The following is a 19,703-nucleotide window of genomic DNA, read 5'->3' as shown; positions in this document are numbered from 1 at the left end:
ACGGCTTTTTTTTTTTTTTTCTCCTTTCCTGTTTTTCTTTATTTCTTTGATATTTTTCTTCATTTTTTTTGTGTGAGAGTTCTGCGACTCCTGCTTTTCCGTGGCATGGATAACATCAATAAAAGAGACAGTAGGGAGAGAAAAAAAGAAATATACAACTTATATTACACTGTGTTATGAACAAAATATAAATCTATAACTCTATGTTATATTTACATAATTATCTTTCTTGATTTTTCAAGTTGAGATGGTAAGATATTTTTTTTTACTTGTAATAATTCTTACTTTGTTTTGAGCTCCACTCATGACTTTGATTGTCTTAAATAATATCATCATCGTTTTCATTGTCTTGATATGGGGTCAGACCTTGCCAGCAGGGATGATTGACGTCTTAATGCCCCACCCACCCACCCACCTGATACCCTAAAAGTGGATTCATCCACTTAGGCCCCCCTCTCTCCAGCAATGGGTTGAACCATAGTGTGATAACAGGGGTGACTATACAGCAACATGAAGACCCAGAGGCTCATTATGTGGCATGTAGCGATCATCTACAGCGAGGACGATTGTGGGGATCACTATGTGGCGGCACACCTGAACAGTAGTCATGGCTCCTGTAGCGTCGCGTGGAGCTCAAACAAAGCAAAGGGCTCCTGATGAGAAGTGACTTTAAAGATACTGTATATACGGCTGGCCGTCTCACGCACACACACACACAGAGGAACACCCCGGTGGATCACGGTAAACACTGCTTTCCTATGATTCAAATAAAAGAAAAACACCAAACAAAGCATATGTACAGGATTTTAAATCTAGAATACTAGATTTCATAAAAACAGAAAAAAAAGAACAGCATAGGATTCGTTTGGTTGTCATGATAATCTCTTCATTTGAAATGTGTGTGTGTGTGTGTTAGTGATTGTGTTTGTGCATGTATGTGTGCGGATCCCAGCCGGAGATGTTCCACTGTGTCTCGGTGAGGCGGCCATAGCTGTTAAACGGGGGCGGGACTCTTTGTTCACAGGAAACAGTTTCCAAAAGTCATCAAACTGATTTCCAGGGGGGAAAAAACAAAAAGGCAAAATAAAAGAGAGGAAACTTCACATTATACATTATAATAACCGTTACAAATAAAATTATAATAACAATTTAAAAAAAAATCATGTTCTTCTTTTTCTCAGAGTCTGAGTGCTTTTTAGAAATGGGTTTGGACATGAACAGGTTACGTCTTCAGCTCAGAGGAGGGCCGGCTCGCTGTCCTAACTCCGCCCGCCCTACCGTCCGCAGGATTAATACAAAACCAACGCATCAAAAAAGAAAGGGAACAAACAAATGCAAAACAAAGCAAGGTAAAATGACAACTTTTGTTTAGATCTAAATACCTACCAGCTAAATAGAATAATGTTTCATTGACTGTCATAGTTTCATATGGTCATAAAAACCCAATAAAGAGGAGAAAAATAAATTATACTGTACATAACTTACTAAACTTAGGAAACGCTGACCATCCTTATAATTATTGTTAATAATATTATTAGACTAGAGGCAGTTTGAAGAGAAATAATAAAATACAGTATTCAAATACAAACAGAAACACTGACTGGCTGCTTCAGCTCAGCTCCGCCCACTGAGGGCAGCAAGAGGATGTTGATTGGAGGGAGCGGGAAAACACTGAGGGACAGAACAACAGCTGTGTGTGTGTGTGTGTGTATGCGTGTGTGTGGTACAATTAATAACAGCAGCAGTGTAAGCCTGTCTTTCCGCATCTGAGACGTTTTGAGCCTTTTTCTCGCACTGAAAAATGAGATTCTCACACAGCACACACCGACACACACTCAAGCCAAGTCGCACTGATGTTTTGCCCCCCGAACGAGATCAAGATAGAGGGACGGAGCGAGGAGAAGACTTGGTGGATTGTCTCACAACACAGTGCTTTCGTTTCTGCTCCGGGACGCCAGAGACTCCCCTTCTTCCCCCCCCCCCCTGAAAATCCCTCAAGGTGGGACGGTCCACGCTGCACTGGTCAGTCCTGGCTGGACCGTCCCAATCGGATTCCAATCGGGGAGCGGGCAGTCACAACAATACAGAGAAAAGAAGGGGCGAACCGCTGACACAGCACACTGAGAGGTCGAAGAAAAGATATGTTTTTTGTTCAAAATAAACATGTCTGATGTCTGTCAGGTGCTTTACAACAAAAGGGGGGAAAAAGGAAAGTCTCTTTTTTCTATTATTATTCAAACTTGTAGCACAAAAACAACAAATCACATTCACAAGCCACTTATTGGCACCGTGTACCTGAGTGAGAATATTATAGAACCAAAGAACGAAAAAAGCTTTTTTTTTTTTTTTTTAAAGTGTCTCTTGATAATAAACAGGTCCGCCATCTTAAAGTGTCATCTGTTAGCCTTTGACAGGTCCACTGATCCGTCTCATTTTCTACAAACGGGTCTAAAATGTTGCTTTTTGAGTGTGAATTTGATTTCTCCTCACTCTCGTGGCATTACACTCAAAATCTTGCAGTAGTACTTGAATATTCCTCAGCAAGCGTCAAGAGGCTGGCTCGGTCGTCTCGTCCTCCCCAGACTCCAGTTTGTGTAACAGTCAGTGTGAGTGACAGGTCCTGTGCTTCCGTTGATTGATCAGATGCTGGTGTCAGGACTCCAGTGGGAGGGTCTTGGCTCTGTTAAAAGAGTCCACGTTAGTCAGGAAAAGGGAGAGGGCGGCGGGTGTTGTGAGGTCGGGACGTGAGGTGATTGGCAAAAAGAGAAAGTTTTCTTCCTGATTGGTGGGGGGGGGGGGGTTGGGATTGTGTGGGATTAACCAGCGGTGATTGGCTTCTAATTAGGCTTCTGTCACGCATCATTTGGTGATATGGTTCTCGTTATCGCTGGTGTAATCGGCCTCCTCGTCCTCGTAGTCGAAGTCGTCATACACGTCGCCGTTGCTGTCGTCCAGCCGCAGCTCCTCCTGCTTGATCCGTGGCTCGTCCCTTTTCAGGCCAGCCATGTGGGGGTTTTGGTGGTGGTTGGCGTTGGGCTCGGGGCTGCTGGACATGCTTGAGTGCTCTGAGGGCATTTGGGGTGAGGGCAGTCCGGCCATGGAGAGGGTACCTGGGTAAACCACGCCTGCGGAGGACAGGGGCAGCTGGCTCTGCTGCCTGTAACACACAAGGAAGAGGTGTGTTAGTTCATGACAGTTTCACACTACATTAGACGGCTAATGTGTCCACAAGTAACTACATATGCTGTCCCTTGATTGTTTCCAGTCGTTATGCTAAGCTAAGCTAACTAGCTGCTGGCTGTAGCTTCATATTCACTATAGAGAGAGAATGGTATCAGTCTTCTCATCTAACTCCTGTGACCCCTCAACACCGACTGGATGTGTCTGCTGCTGGTGAACAGTTCAGCCCAAAAGCGTTTGTTTTCTTTCAATGCTTTTCAGCGGACTGAAGAGAGGTACAGGTGATGTAATTCACAAGAAAAAGATTTAAAATATGTGTGGCAAAAGTATGCTTTTTATATTTCATAATCCCAGAGTTAACATAGGTTTGAATTTATATTAGTTCGTCTGGCTTATTAAGAAAAAGGGAAATTACATAATAAGGAGATTTAATGAGGACTCAATTAAACCTGAAGTAAGAAATCAATAACCTGAACTACAGATGTTGTATCAAACCTTGTGGTTGGTGTTGATATGTTGAACATTTACAGCAACAATATAAAGGCAAATATAAATGTTCTTTTGTTTTTACTTGAAAGTTCTAACAAAAAAAAAAAATCGAATAAAACTAAATAAAGTAAAAGAGCAAATGCTACCGATGTGCTAATCAGAAGATAAATATCAAATACCAAACTACCCCCAAGTATGAAAACTAACTGCTATCTTTATGACTCAACATACAGAAACAGTTCCCCTAAACAGTTCCCCTACCCCACACTGAAGTATTGTCTCATTTCCTGCCTGCGGGACCTCATGATGGCTTTGTACTCGCCGATGCGCAGCTTCTTGCCGTCCACCAGGCAGGTGCGTTTGGGTCGCGGCTTGTACTTGTAGTCTGGGTATTTCTCCAGATGCTGCTTGCTGAGGCGAGCCTGCTCCTCATAGTAGGGCTGCTTCTCCAGGTTGGTCATGCCTTTCCAGCGGGAGCCTGGACAGGGACGCATTAATGATGACGATGATGATCATTTGCAGCTTACAAGAGTATGAAAGTGTATAAAAAAAAAAGAACTGCAATATAAATAAATCAATAAAGGGCCGTTAGGGTCGTTCTATAGAAATAAAATCAATAAAAATCAGCTTGAAGAAGTGTGTAAATTCAGCGTCTACGTCTGCTTTAAGATCAATTACATCGTGTTAGGAACAAATGTCTGCGTGGCACACGTGAATACCGGCACGCTTACACACACTCTCTCTCACACACACACACACACACACACACACACACACACAGATAACAGTGGAAGTTTCACACTGAAAGAGGTTAATGAGGAGAGCGTTGCGGACGACAGGTACTTATCTAAACTAATGAGGACTTCACTTAACCTGCTGTCATCTCTCTCCGCTCAGTTTCTGCTCATAGATTTGTAGTATCACTTCCCTGCATGTGTGTGTGTGTGTGTGCGCAATCTTGAGTCTGTCTTTCCCGGTGTGTTTCATATCTGGTCTGAATTTGCACTTGACTACTGTATGTTTAATGGGTAAAAGCTGTCAGCACTTGGCTGTTCTCGCTCTCTGTCTTTCTCTCTCTGTTCTGCGATCTGTTAGCAATCGAGAGAGAGAGAGAGAGAGAGAGCGAGAGAGAGGGGAGGGAGGCTTATTAAAACCAGATTTCCCTGTGTTATAAAACGCTTAGGAGCTCTTTAAAATGTCAGGGCTGATCCCGGCGGTCCGGGGGAAATGTCAGGCGGCCTTGCGCTGCTTGTTTAATGCATAATGAATTATATCATCATTTGTCGGAGCCGCGCTCTCCCTAGCCGTTCATTAACAGCCGCTTACACAATGCCACCGCTTGTAATGAAATCACTGCGTGCATTTGAGAAAGTGGGAAATAGGAGCCGCGGTGCATGCGTCCTTCCTTTGGCTTGGGTTGCGCAGTGGGAAATAGTGGTTAGGTGACAGGGGGGGTGGGGGCAAAGGCTCCTGTCACTCAAAGCAGACTGTGTGTGTGTGTGTGTGTGTGTGTGTGTGTGTGTGTGTGAGAGAAAAAGAGAGTGTGTGTCTTTTACCGAGGATCTTGCTGATGTTGGAGTTGTGCATGTCGGGGAAGGCCTGGAGGATCTTTCTCCTCTCGTCCTTGGCCCAAACCATGAAGGCGTTCATCGGCCGCTTGATGTGCGGCTCGGCGGTGCCACGACCGCGAGCCTCCCGAAATATTCTGGAGTCTGACACGCTGGGGGAGCCTGACGGCGGAGGGCGAGGAGACGGGAGGAAGGAGGTGAGGAGAGGCAGACAGAAATACAAATATAGACGTTACATTGGTATTACAGTATTCCCAGTCAAAACAATTATTCTCACATTTTAAGGGGTTTGAATTTTTCAGATAAACTGAAAGATGTTTTTTAAAAACAGTATTTTACTTTAAACTGGTGAAATCTATGGTAATTAAACAGAAGAATCACATTTTCCAATACCTCTTCATAGCTATTTAAAAAAAAATCCCACAACTTTTTGTCACCTAAATGACCACACGCATGAGTGTGTGTGTGTGTGTGTGTCCCCCTACCGTCAGAGTCTCCGCTCATGGTGAAGTCCAGCATGGCGTGGCTGAACTTGTCCTCTGCCTGCTGCTTCAGCTGTTGACTCAGACTCTCCAAGGCAGCCTTGTCCTAAACAACACAAACAGCCAATGAGTGTGAATATACGAATGAGTGAAGCCCCAGTGCAGGGATGCAGAAACACGTCCAATTTACCTGTAAAGACTCGTATAAGTGATTTTAAATAGATCTGTTCTTGTTGATGATAGTAACTGATATTATTCATTACATACTTATCGCTGAAAGGAGCAATTGTTTCATGTCACAAATTCCTGTTTTTGAAGCATAGAAATCAAATTACTTTAGATCTTGGCCTGAAGCCAATCTGTTTGCAAGAAAATCAGTTTTGAAGACTTAAACTCCTTCACAGAAGTGAGAAATGACTGAAGGAAACACCCCCCCCCCCCTCTTTTTGATCTGAAATAAATCAGTTGTTAATAATTCTTTTTTTTTGGTATCAGTTCCTCAAACACAGAAAAACCAGAGAAATAACAGCAGCCGTTTGAGCAGAGAGACACTTTGTGTTTTGGTTGGTTTCAGTGTGAATCTGCGTAAATGTTAATGTCAGCAGCAAATTGTTAGTTGAGTGCTGTACGCCTGCATGCTTGAGCACACATCTGTGTGTATGTTTGCATGTGCAAGAACGTTGATTACATTTAGTCCTATTTGGATGTTTACTGTTTTGTGTGTATACTGTATATTATGTGTGTGTTTGTGTGTGTGTGTTTGTGTGTGTGTGTGTGTGTCGACTCCTGGCAGCCACCTGCGAGAGTGGAGTGCAGCGGCTTGCCTCTCTCTCACAGAGGCCCCCGAGGGTCGACGCATTAGAGAGAGAGAGAGCGGGAGAGTGCAGCGCGGACGAGAGCGAGGCCACGCCGCACGGCCCCCTGGGTATTTATTACAACCAATAAAAGGCTGATTTACTGAGCATTTACATGCGTAATGCAAGCAGCCGGCACACTCTATGCTCGAACACGACCGCCGACCGGCACACACACTCGCGCATCCACACTCACACTCACACACACACACACACACACACACACACATACCGCAGTTCACCAGCGCCAGCGTTTTACAGTTTAATTACACGATTAGGAGCCGTACCCAAAACACTGTCGTCTTCTAAAATAACCTTCCAAAAAGTGTCCCTCTCCATTTACATGTGACCCTGGCGAGCTGGCTGGCTGGATGGGAGGAGGGCAGAATGATAATGAAATGCATTTTCTCTGTTTTTAGTCCAGCGTAGTTTAATTGTTAGAGATAATTTCCCCCTCAGATTGGAATAAATATGGTTAAAAAGACAGGTAGGGGAGAGGGAGAATGCGCAAATGCTCTTTTTTGTTTATTTGCAAGTCATTTAAAAAAAGTATTTATTATGAATTTGTTATGTTTTTAATAAATGAACAATTATCCACCAGATTTAGCCATTTTGTATGCAAATCAGACACATTTTAGGAATTTTCCTCGTTTCACACAAATGATCAGCCTCATTCAGACCTCGTTTGAGGAAAAACGAGCACAAAATGTGTCTCGCACGTTACGATTTTGTGCTTCAATGTGCCGTTACAAAGGGGCTTTTTGCTGTGTGTGCGTGTGTGTGTGAGCGTGTGTGTGTGAGACAGAGACGGAGATGAACGGGGAGACAGAGTAGATGACAGCCTAGTCTGACATTAAGCCCCAGCACAGTACATGAGAAAAGTGGATTGAATGGCTGACACTGGAGCCAAGACACAAAGTAGCGACAAAACTAATCCTCTGAGTGTGTCAGAGATGACACCGTTGTATCCGGACGCCAAGAGCTCACCGGCTTCACACTCGCGCAGCACAAAGCCAAAGGGCCGAGGAAGCGGGAGTCGGCACGGAGCGCATTGGGCTTTGGAAGCTGAGAAAGATTCACGTTTTTCGTCAGCTAAAATTTCAGAACTTTATATTCAGAAAGGCTTTAAAATAAATATTTAACACCAAACGGCAAAAACAAAAAAATACCTTTTCATATTCTTAGTCTTATGAAAACAAAAACATTTTCAGGTAAAAATATATTCCTTAACGAGGCTGACAAAATGAATCATTTCCACCGTTATCACTGGTATGAGAAGTCACAATGACAGGAAAAGCTCCCTTTTCCCCCTGATTTCTCTGAATTCTTCAATGATAACATGCACCAATTTAACAAGAAATGACAAAAAATACGTAATAAAAATTACGTCTAGTATTTTATTACCCCCTGCAGTGAAATAAAACCGCTAAATTCCTCCATTTAATGCAAGGAAAGCTGTAAAGCATGCTCCTGAAAAACAGCTACATTTCCTGATGTTCCCTCTCTTCCCAGTTCTCTCCCTGGTGTGAATCTAATTAGCTATTAGACTGAATCCTTTAGACTGTATCGACAGTATATTACTATCTCACTAAATGTTTCAAAAAAAACAACTGGGTTGAATACATAAATCATATTGGGTTTGACTGCTTCAAACGCATCGGATGAGAGAGTAAAAAAAAATAAAAAAGGAAGAAAGAGACAGATAGAGCTGTTGAATGTCAGCGGTGCAGATGCTTCAAGCACACTGTTGCTCTGTAAGAATGTGTGTGTGTGTGTGTGTGTGCGTGTGCGTGCACCAGCTGACTCCCAATGTGTTTAACAAATAACCACAATTTAGCCACGCTGCCGAGGAGCCGGCGCCGTCACTTCACATTACCGTCTCCCCAACGCTCCGCTCTGCCACACACACACACACACACACACACACACACACACAGTAGCCCTGTAGTGTGCCTTACAGACACACTCATTACCTCCGAGACGCCTCTGGTTTTACCTTATCTGGCCCTGTTTAGCTTCAACACATTTCAGCGAGCGCATTGTACACCGATTTACCTCCTACATGGTGCAGTAGGGATGGCATATGGCAAGACAAATTATTACACACTGACAATGAGACGGTACGGCTTGTGATGGGTGTTTTTTTAATTTTTTTTTACATTTTGCATTTTTTGGGAGAGTTTATGAATTTAGACCTCTGGAATCAGTTGTGTTTTTTTTTCTTGAAATAATCCATACATTTCCCTTTAGTTTGTTCATGCTATTCATGAGTCATTTGTCATAGAAATGATAATATCAAAATGTATTTATTTTCATCCCAATGGATCGAACTAATAACAATAAAGACTGAAACAGATGGTCTTTAAAGTACTAAGACGGACCTTTATATATAATATGTAATACATCAATACATTTATTTAGATTCTTGATTATTCTGCCCTCTTATCCTTCGGGGCAGTTGTCAGACTTTGTCGCCCATTGCTCAGGTTACAGCACACCGTACCACGCGCTGCCGTACGGATGGGATTTAAAGAGGTTTACCTTGTCTGAGCGTCCATTGTTGAGGCTCAGGTTGCTGACGGCGGCAACCTTGGCATCCAGGACCTGCTGCTCTCTCTTCAGCTGCTCCTTCATCTGCCGGGCCTCGGCGAAGGCCTTGGTCACAGCCTCGTGGTCGCTCAGGTAGGCGGTCGTGGACAGCGAGGACAACAAGTCTGCTGAGACACGGAGAGACAGGGACACGGAGAGACAGGGACAGGGGCGATTAATTTGGTTTTGTATCATTGTAAGCTGTGTGTAAAAATGTGATCCGAGTCTTTATCTACTATATTTGTACTTTTTATAAATAAGAGATAATAATAGAGAGGCATTTGGAATAGCAATACATATGTGTGTGAGTGTGTGTGTGTGTGTGTGTGTTTATGCTTGAGAAGCTGGCAGGAGGTTTTCATCCAGAATAAATTTTCCCCTGAACCATGAGGTAAAGACATTAACATACACTTGATGAGGGGGGTTTGCCGGGGCATCTGCGTGTGTGTGTGTGTGTGTGTGTGTCTCTCTCTCTCTGTCTTACACACGGACCACTTGACTGTCGAGCTGGGTATATGTGAGTCTGAGTGTGCCCCTAGCTAGCCTTGCAACAAGCATCCCACCGCCTCCTCCACCTGCTCTCAGCCGTAAACACACACACACACACACACCACACACACACACACACACACACACAGACAGAAACAAACAACTACAGGCATCTCTTTTCATCTGAACCCTCGTAGTTCCACTTTGAACAGAGGTGGCCACATGACTCTCATGCCTCTTACTAAGAAGTCCTGCTAATTTCCCCAGCTGAGAACATCTGCCCTGCCACCTCACAAAGATCAGATCTCGCCGCTCTATTATTTGTATTATTTCCGCAGCTTAGCTCGGCCGATGAGGCATCTGCCGTGTGTTTGCGGGGTTGTGTGCGCCGCTATCGCTTCTCTCTATCAGCCGTGTTAGCTCTTAACAAAGAGCCGCGGCTGGCTTATGGGGCCTTTATCAGCGCTAATCCGCACCGCTAATGCCATCTCAGGCCAGATTACCAGCTTCAGATTGGTAATGACAGAGCCGTGAACTCTTTCAGAAGTCATAACCGGGAAATCAGGATGTGAGGCCAAAAAAAAAGGGGGGGGGGTGTCGAGAGAGGGGGAGAGGGCGATGGAATCGGGTGGCAGTCCATTTTAATCTGGAGTTAAAAGAGAGGGAGGGGGACGGACAGATATTCTTGCACTCATGAATGTGTGCGCGAGTCTCGCTTAAACTGACAGCGATGCCAACCATCCAGACAAGTGAATGTGACCCAGATAGAAGGGGGGGGGTGGAGGGGTGTCTCTCTCTCTCTCTCTTTCTCTCTCTCTCCCTCCACACACACAAATTGTGTCTCTCTCTGAACGGCAAATCTCGACAGACAAGCGCAATACCTTTTTGTCCAGAAAAAAACACTCCTGCAGGGAGGTCAGGGGGGAGCTGCCGTACTTTATGACGGACAAATCGTGTGATCGTGGTAGAAGTTACAGGCGCTGGCAGCCCTTCAGTTCGGTTTGAGATGGGAGGACGGATGGATGGACGGATGGGAAGTGGGGAGAAAAGAGAAACGTGCATTTGAAAAGACTGTGGACAGGAATTCATCCGGACGCCACTAATGGAAGGTGAAGCGACTGAAAATGAACTCATGAACCATCTTTACACCTGCAGATATGACCCGGATACTCTATAAGCCTTAGTGAGCATAAACACGGTCTTATGCGGTTTTGCATTAAAAAAAATACATATATTAATTAAGATCTCTAAAATGTATCACCTTTTGTCACCAAGTGACTAAAATCTGTGAGATACAGGAAATGCGGTGAAGTAAAAAGCACAATATTTCTCTCTCAAACGCAGTCGAGAAGTATAAACAAGAGTAAAATGCAGATACTCGAGTGCAGTGCCTTAAAATTGTACTTAAGTACAGCACTACATTAAATTAAATGTGTGTTACATTCTACCACTGACAATCCTGGCTCACAGAGGCACTCTTGACTTCTCTTTAACATAAAATACAACTCTCCCCCGTTCAAATTGAGAGATAAATAATAATTTCCTACTGCATGTGCGTCTGTTCCTGTCTGAATCTAAATAACATAAACACATATTCATAATCTGTTCCCGCCCACACACACACACACACACACACACACACACACACTCACTCACTCCCACATCAAAACGACCGCCTCTAGACTCTTTTCCAATTTGTCTGGCCCCGTCTCTCCCCTCTGAACTTGTAACAGGAATCCTAATACGACGATGAACTGCAATAACAAACGTTGCTGGTGACCGGCTAAACTCAACAGATGGGACGGCGAGCTGCAACCTAACTGGGATGTGCGACACAAAACACACTGGTCCCCGCGCGCAAAATAATTCAGCGGGGATCACACACAAACTTTAAACACTGTAATCCATTTTTCCCGAACAAAAAACATCTGGGACCGCAAATCCACTAATCTGATATTAAATCCGCCGATTTGTTGAAAAACAGTGAGATTAGCCAAGAAGTCAGAAAAAAAAAAAAAGACTAACTGCCTATAGGAGGAGGAGGTGGGATTGCGTGTGTGTGTGTGTGTGTGTGTGTGTGTGTGTGTGTGAGCCTTTGTGTGCGTTTGAGTGTGTGTCTTAAGAGTGTGTGTGCTGTCATTGTGTCATTAATGCCGGGTGTTTGCGCTGTCCTGGCTCATGTAAGAGGCTTGTCTAATCTCATTGGTGATACCTCCTGTCTGTCATGCGCTCCTCTCTTTATTATTCCCCCGCTTCGTAGCTCAAAAAAAAAAAAAAGAGTGCTAATCCCCATCTCTCTCTCTCTCTCTCTCTCTCTCTCTACTTCCCCTCACTCCCTGTGTCTCTCTGTCTCTTTCAGTTACTAATAAACACATAACAATGAAGCAGCCCCGAGGCAAATAGCGACGCGGAAGAAAAACACAAACACACTAATTATAGCCTGTTACATATGTGTAATATTTGAACTATCAGTGTGAAAAATGGATTAGGAGCACAGAATGGTGATTCATTTATGTCATATTTCATGGATGTGTGCATGTGGCCCGGTATGATTACGGTACTGGCTGTGGCAACAATGGCAGCACTAGGAGAGGCAATGCTGTTCTAGTCATCGCCACTACCAGCGAGGCTATTACCGTTTTCCTTGAAGGCGAACGTTGTCACAATGGGAACAATTTGCATTTCATAAAAGTGTATCCAAGTGTTGGGCCACTTATGCTGGATGTACGCAACATATATGCATTCACGTGTTTTTCTTTGGATATGTCTTTGTGTGTGAGGAAAATTACCGTTTCTTACAACTTTAATCTTATTTTCAAAGTTTTGGCCATCATTTGTAACGGTAATAATATGTTGTATACACTACACTGCAACATCACCTGCAAATACAATGGGAACTGTGGTAGTGGCTGTTGTTTTTTTACATCAATCTAAGAAATAGGCCACGGTAATGTGTAAAGCTACCTTTTTTGGTCACTATTTTTTCTATTACAGTAGCCTCGGATTATCCTTTTAATTGTTCCTGAGTGTGTGTGTGTGTGTGTAATGGTTACTTAAGTCCACTTACCTATCGAGCTGACTCTGGTCGGTGGACCTCCGATGCTGGAGGGGGCGGCGCTGTGCTTCAAGGAGCCGGCGGGGCCCAGCTTGGCGGCAGCAGCAGCAGCGACCTGTGGGGAAGTTGGGGGGGAGTTGGGTGACTTGCTCTCGGATGCCTTAGGCTTGGCCGACAGGTTCAGTGGCTGTGCACCCTCACTGTCCTGCAAAAACCAAAACAGCACAGTTTCGCCTGCTGTGACCACCGTAGCAATTTGGGAGCGGGGGGCCCCTCACCGAGACCACTCGCAATGGAGGCTTTAATAACACGCACTAGTGAAACGGGAGCCCATGCACAGCAGTGGGACAGATGACACGGTGCATGCCACTGCCTGTATCCAAACAGCTTGTCACAAGCAAAATAAAAATAAAGAAAATTGCAGCACGGACAACAATAAATACTGATAAATTTTGGTGCAAACCGTTGACATTTACATGTAAAATAACTGACTCCCTATCACAGGGAAGTCCAGACGACTCATTCACATGCATGTGCACACTCCACATGCAGGCTCCAGTAAACATGCAGTAAAATTCGGCATGCTTCCAACAAGGCCAAGAGCGGTAAGAGCAACGTTCACACCTGAGGAGAGGAAACACACTAAAATCAGTCCCAAAACTACAGCGGACAGCAGCAGCACTCTGCCTCTCCCAGAGCACCTCCCCGAGACCGTCTTTACAGCTGTGGCTCTGAGGACATGGTGACGTCTCGATGTATCAAACAGCCGACAGAACAGAACAGAACAGAAGACTGTCTGCCACTTCAATGTGCACTCGCTCCATCAGAAACAAGGGACCGTCACGGCTGTGAACATGGGAGTGAACAGCGAAGCGGCGCTTTGTGCCTCAAAGACACACAGTCCCAGCAACCAATCCATAACTTCTGAGGCAGCTTTTATTATGTATTATGATGCCAAACAGGAGTTGATATATCTATATCATCAAATTCCGTCACTCGTCTGAATCAAAGGATGTCTGCACACGGCACTAACCTCAACACCAGTCACAGACAGCGGCCCGCTAAATGAATCGGCATGCGGACTACCGCGCGACGCCAGGGGCTGTTATCACGTTAACTGTCATGGCAACGCCACCCCTGCTGATGACCTAATCCAATCAGGGGGCAGCCTCGGAGGGTCATGTGACAGGAAGGAAGGAATTAGATCGCCCGGGGGCCAGATGTACACAGACCACTCTGTGTAATTAAAACGCCGCAATTAAAAGGCAGACACAACACGGGGCAAGGGACGGCTTAATGGGCCCGCAAGTAGAGCACCACAATATGGTCTATGAGGTTTAGAAATACAATCTGTTTGTAGTGCTTCGTCTTATGACAAAAACTTATGAATTGTTCCTAAATGTACATGTTGTAAAAAAGTGAATTAAAGGGAACTTTTAGCTTTACAGGTGTGGTCCTACTTTAGCTACATGGACACCATAGAATAGAATGGAGACATTATTTTTCTTTATTTTCTGGTCATTAGTCTAATTGCTGCTTAGGCGGAGTAGAATCCAGCATACAGTGGGATCCAAAAAGAGAGGAAGTACTGTATGTGTGTGTGGTATACCCACTCATTAAGGTCGACTCTCCCTCATTCCCACTCCTTGAGTCGTACTAAGCCTTATGAGCCTCTCACAACTCAATTAAGCCCTTCCAATTAAGCCCCTACATGTGTACGTGCCTATGTGTGTGTGCGATCACCACTTTGTGTGTGTGTGTGTGTGTGTGTGTGTGTGTGTGTGTGCGACGAGGCCTAACCGGATTGTCCTTCATTAGGGGGGTCTTTCTAAATAGACGGAGGACCCCCAAAGATGCCTTCGGTGAGACAATGGGCCGGAGAAGAAGAGGAGAGAAAGGAGGAGAGAAACACTGAGCGGGATCTTCTCAATCCTGACCCATATTATGGTGGGCTTTGGCTGGGAACGCGTTTGAATATTTATTACAAATAGATAATGCCTCTGTCTCTTGTACAGTGGAATGGGGGGAGTTTCCTCTCCGCGCCAAGCCAAATCCTATGGTGGGAAGGTGGCCAACCTGCATTATGCCAGTGTGGAGGAATTAGTTTAGACAGTGGAGCTGAGAGGCTTGGACCGACTTGTTTGTGTGTGTGTGTATGTGTGTGTCAGTGTGAGACATTGTTCAACAAGCTCTAAATCTCATGACAGTGTGTGTGTGCGTGTGCGTGTGTGTGTGTGTGTGTGTGTGTGAGGCCCCTAAAGCCTCTGAAAGCCTCGGAATCTCGAATTAATACAATTGCTTTTGTGTCTCTCTTGGCTGATGAAACAGTCTCCAGCTTTGAGACCGAAAACATGCAGAGTGACAACGAGAGCCAGAGGGACAGAGAGGAAGCGGCAGGGGAGAGATAATGCCTGTGTGTGTGTGTGTGTGGGCTGTATTTCACTTCTGTGGATGCCGACATGTGAAGGCGACATCAGGGTTCTGCATCTTATCACTGGGGCTGATGGTTCAATTAACAGGACAAGTGTGTGTGTGTGTGTGCGTGTGTGTGTGTGTGTGTGTGTGTGTGTGTGTGTGTGTGTGTGTGTGTGTGTGTGCCACTACCGTTTATTCTGGGCAGGTTTCTCTCAAGACCTTTACATGCTCCTCTCTCCTTTCATCTCTCTTGTCTTTCCTCCTCTCTTCCTTCCCTTCCAGCTATAAGTGACTGCTTGGATATTAATTATATTGTCATATCTAATTCTCTCAGACAGCAGGGCAACACAGAGGAGGCAGATATGACAGGCTTGTACACTACGTGGCACCGATTCAAACCCTGACTCCCCAAGTACGCAAATGCACATTTTCTACTCATTTGTATTTGGAGAAAACAGACGAGCACAGACGTGACTTTACCACGACAGTCTAGACCGACTGTTATATTTGAACTAATTAGGCTCGTTGTAAATATACTCTGGAGCAAATACAAGCCATGCTCGTAAAGTTTAGTATCTGTAAAACATACTCAAAGGTGCAAAAGTACTCACTTTAGAGAATGGCTCCTTTAGGAGTGGTGCGTTATATTTATATATATATATATATATATATATATATATATATATATATATATATATATATATATATATATACTGTTAAATAGTTTAATCTGTAGTGATAAATCATATGTTATGAGCTGATTTAAATGTAAAATCTATATCAAAGATAAATGAAAATGACTAAAGAGTACAATATTTTCCTCTGACAAGAATTGCAGTAGAAGGTAACATCAAATGTAAAAGTACTTCATAATCGCTCTTAAGCACAGTACTGCGTGTGTGTGATGCATGTCAGCGAACGGGCTACATATGGTGCATCACTTGAACGGCACTATTGTACGGCTCTGTATGCATGCCTGCCTACATCTAAAGGTCCACTCTTGCGTATAAGAAAGCTGCATGTATGCCGCAGTGATTTGTGCATGGGCATGTGTGTGTGTGTGTGAAGGGGATGGTTGGCATGGTGTCTCCTTCAACACCTGTGTGTGTGTGTGTGTGTGTGTGTGTGTGTGTGTCCGTGTCTCACCCGAGGGTAAAGCACTTAAGCGGTGAGCGCCTGAGTCCAAACAGCTGTGAGCAGAGGCAGGCAGTGCGTCTCTAAATGACTAGAGACCTGAGATAGACCCCCACAGGGGGAGCACACCTCTGAAATATACATGTCACTCGCCCAGAGAGAGACAGAGTGTTAGAATGAATGAGTGAGAGCGCTGCAGTGGTCAGCCTGAATGAAAGAAATCAAAGGAGACTGAAGCAGAGAGAAAAGAGAGAAAGAAAGAAATAAGAGAGAAATAGCTTTAAAATCCGACGATGCCCTAATCTAAAGTTTGTCCGAGTGCACGGGGGGTAACACCGAAACAGCGCTGCGGTCAATTGGCCAGTTTGGCTTCATGGGGCCTGTCGCGTGCCATGTGGGTCCACACCCCAGTCCGCCTCTCCTGCTGGACTGGGGAGGCCATTACGGCTCCACACTTCCCCTCCACCACAGGCCGCAGCACATGCCTGTCAGCCCAACTCCATATATATGGTAATAAGACGAGTGTGTCGGCGGAGGTGCAGGGAGGGGCTGATGGACAAGGACGCGGGGGGGGGGGCACGCTCTGGGGTCAACCGTGAGCTTTAAATCTGTGCCGCGAGCTAGTCCTCAATGCAAGAGTGGGTGCGTGTGTGTTTGTGGACTCAGGGGTAGGCGTAGGTCCAGAACAAAGAGTGTGTGTGGGGGTGGAGATAGATGGAGAAGTAGCAAAGGAATATGTGGAAGAGGAAAGAAACAAGAGAGGAGAGGAAAGGAAAATAAAGGAGAGGAAAGGAGAGGAAAGACAGATAAATAAAACAGCTTTGGGAAGATCTGCTTTATGTTTATTAGCAGAAATCAGATATTGTTCTCTGTAGGATTTTGAACATGTTGTCCTACTCTTAGACGGACAAGTCTGTTCCCATGTGTCTGTCAATGTCTCTGTGATTTGTGACTGACCACTACACTTGTGGGGGGTCCGAGAGTAGATGGCAGGGGGCATGGGGGTTGTGTGTGTGTGTGTGTGTGTGTGTGTGTGGGAGGTGGCCAGGGTCCAGATATCCCAACCAGATATTCATAGAATTCCACTTGGATGGACACGAGGCTTCCCCTCGCCCCTATTGTGCAGCCAGCCGAGGAAACGGCACAAACAGCAATACATCCTCAAATCCACCGCCACCACACACCAGCTGGAGTTTTGTGATAAAGTTCGACTGCGACTGTGAGTTTGTACTCCGAGTTGTACCAGGGCGGGCATTAGCATGAGGAGCAGACCGTTGCTCAGGACACTTGTTTGATTGGAAAGAATAAGATAAAATAAAAAAAAGGACAAGATTCGGGATGCAACCTTCAAACAAGCGTGGACACACATTTTCAGGTCATGCACCGCAGGGAAACAACATCTCGTCCGGGCAGGCATTCACTCTCTCAGTCTCTGTACTACTAGAAAGGCCAAAGTGTACACAGTTTAACTGTAAAAGTCTTTTCTGGCTATAATTAAGTTTTGAAATAATCATATTTGTTTTTTAAAATGTGAAAGAATTTACCAGAGAAGTTACGTTTTCTTTTTTTTAAATTGCTTCAAGAATGTTTAAGAAATATAATATAATTTTGAAATATAAAAAAGAATATGTATGTACTAGAGTCAAGAAAAATAAAACTTATTTGTAGAAAATAGGTGAATATACGGAACTGGCAGATTGCTACACTTATTTTAAGAAAGTAAAACTTTCAGGACTTTCAGTCTGGCATTTCTAGCATTACACGCACGTACACACACACACACACACACACACACGAATACAAAAGACCCTTACCTTGGTCTTGTTAGGCAGCGGGGAGCTGCGGCCCTTCTCGCTCTGTGAGTGTGTGTTGGTGGGCGGGGAGTGTGTGCCCAGGTTGCCTTGCGGTGGCATGCTGCCTCCGTGCTGCTTGGCCCCCGGGGAAACCTGCATGGCCGCCAGCTGAGCTGCATACAACTGCTGCAAGGTAAGAGAGACAGACAGGGGGGAGATGACAGAGAGACAGACAGGAGGGGGTGGGGGGGTGGCAATAAGAAAAGAAGAAGAAGAGGGGGAAAAAAGAGAGGGGGAGGAGGGGGGGGGGGGGGGGGGGGGGGGAAGGAGAAGAAAGGGGCAACATGAATAAATGAATACTCGAGAGCGCACAAACAAAAAAGAAGAGCGGCTAAAAAGCTCTGGAAGAAGAGGCCATTAGTGTCCCGGCCTCTGTTTGTGTGACGGAGAGAGATAGAGAGGGACATCTCCACTGTCAACCCCCCTCCCTCACCCCATGGGAGAAGCGCTAACAGCCTGTCTGACAGGCCCAGAGATGGCCATGTCCCCTCCAGGTGCATCGTGGGAGAAAGGGAAAACATTCCGGCTATCGAGGTCATGCCGGAGAGCCCGGCTCTCGCTCAAGGTGAAAAAAAGTGATGATGGAGAATAACAAAAAAAAAAAAAAAAAAAAAAAAGGAGGGACATTTGTGAAGCTACATGCCAGATGGGACATGCCAGAAGTGTCTTGTGCCCCTGCGACGTTTTCAGCGTACGGACAATAAGACGCAAAACCACACAGGGACGCTCTAAAATGCTCTAAAATAAAGATGAATTGATTCAATAACTGCTGCGCGAAACAAACAGGTTCCCCCTACTCTTGTTTATGTATTTAATTAATTTCAAATTAAATAAAAGCATTATGGCTCGAGCTGCTATGGTGTGAACATACTCGGGAATATTTATGCAATACCACCGTATCACACAAAACAGTCTCTGGCCAGTATTTCCACAGCAACAGACACGGCGGAATATTCACAATTTGGAAGGAGCTTCAATGTTCATAAACACTTCTTTCCGTCTCTCTCTATCTTCCTCCTCGAAAATCATCCTGCAAAAGCTCAATTGCTTTCATGTCGGCTAATACAAATCTCTGAGACGCCGTTTTGTTTTCTCAGAATTGTTATTCCGTCCTCTGAAGAGCAACAGAGCGGGTTGTTTAGCGAGAAGCAACTGATGTGTTGTTGTTCTTTTCTGAATAGTTATAATTGTTAGCATTTATTTCTGGTGGAAGATTTTTCTGGAAGAGGACCATCCTTTTTTTTCCTTTTTTTTTTTCGTTTAACTTCCGTCCTTCTGTTGGTGCTTGGCTGCCGGCCACCGGCGTCAAACAAAGGCTGGTTTATGCAAATGGCCAAGGAAGAGATGCTGTCACTGCTCCCTCTCTCTCTCTCTCTGTCTCTTTGAACCTCTCTCTATCTCTCGTGACAGCCACATTAGCTTCCTCTGCTATCTTAAATAAAGACATTTATCTCTTTTTATACAAACAAGACAAAAAACAACAACGGGACATTCAAACTGGCAGCGCTCACACTGCACACAAAGAAGTACTTTTTTTTGGAAGAAACTCATATTTGAATTTGAAATAATCTCCGCCTGACTGTCACTCACTTGTG

At 44.8% G+C, this 19,703-nt stretch overlaps 1 protein-coding gene across 1 annotated transcript in view; it reads right to left on the bottom strand.

Moving 5' to 3' along the window:
- Nucleotides 1-420: 420 nt before the first annotated feature.
- Nucleotides 421-19,703, bottom strand: part of sox5 (SRY-box transcription factor 5) — a 63,984-nt gene continuing 44,701 nt past the window's right edge. The window contains exons 7-13 of the mRNA XM_076111858.1: nucleotides 18,070-18,234; nucleotides 12,719-12,911; nucleotides 9,115-9,287; nucleotides 5,723-5,825; nucleotides 5,226-5,399; nucleotides 3,931-4,147; nucleotides 421-3,157 (exon numbers count right to left, since the gene is read on the bottom strand). Of these exons, the coding sequence (XP_075967973.1) occupies nucleotides 2,860-3,157; nucleotides 3,931-4,147; nucleotides 5,226-5,399; nucleotides 5,723-5,825; nucleotides 9,115-9,287; nucleotides 12,719-12,911; nucleotides 18,070-18,234 (1,323 nt within the window). The 3' untranslated portion in view covers nucleotides 421-2,859. The remainder of the gene's footprint in view (nucleotides 3,158-3,930; nucleotides 4,148-5,225; nucleotides 5,400-5,722; nucleotides 5,826-9,114; nucleotides 9,288-12,718; nucleotides 12,912-18,069; nucleotides 18,235-19,703) is intronic.

The sequence above is a fragment of the Anarhichas minor genome, unplaced genomic scaffold (assembly GCF_050575085.1).
Source record: "Anarhichas minor isolate MPS153535 unplaced genomic scaffold, ASM5057508v1 ptg000045l, whole genome shotgun sequence".
Taxonomy (NCBI): Eukaryota; Metazoa; Chordata; class Actinopteri; order Perciformes; family Anarhichadidae; genus Anarhichas; species Anarhichas minor.
The sequence above is the reverse complement of the archived record's forward strand: the minus strand, read 5'-3'. Positions and strand labels throughout refer to the sequence as shown.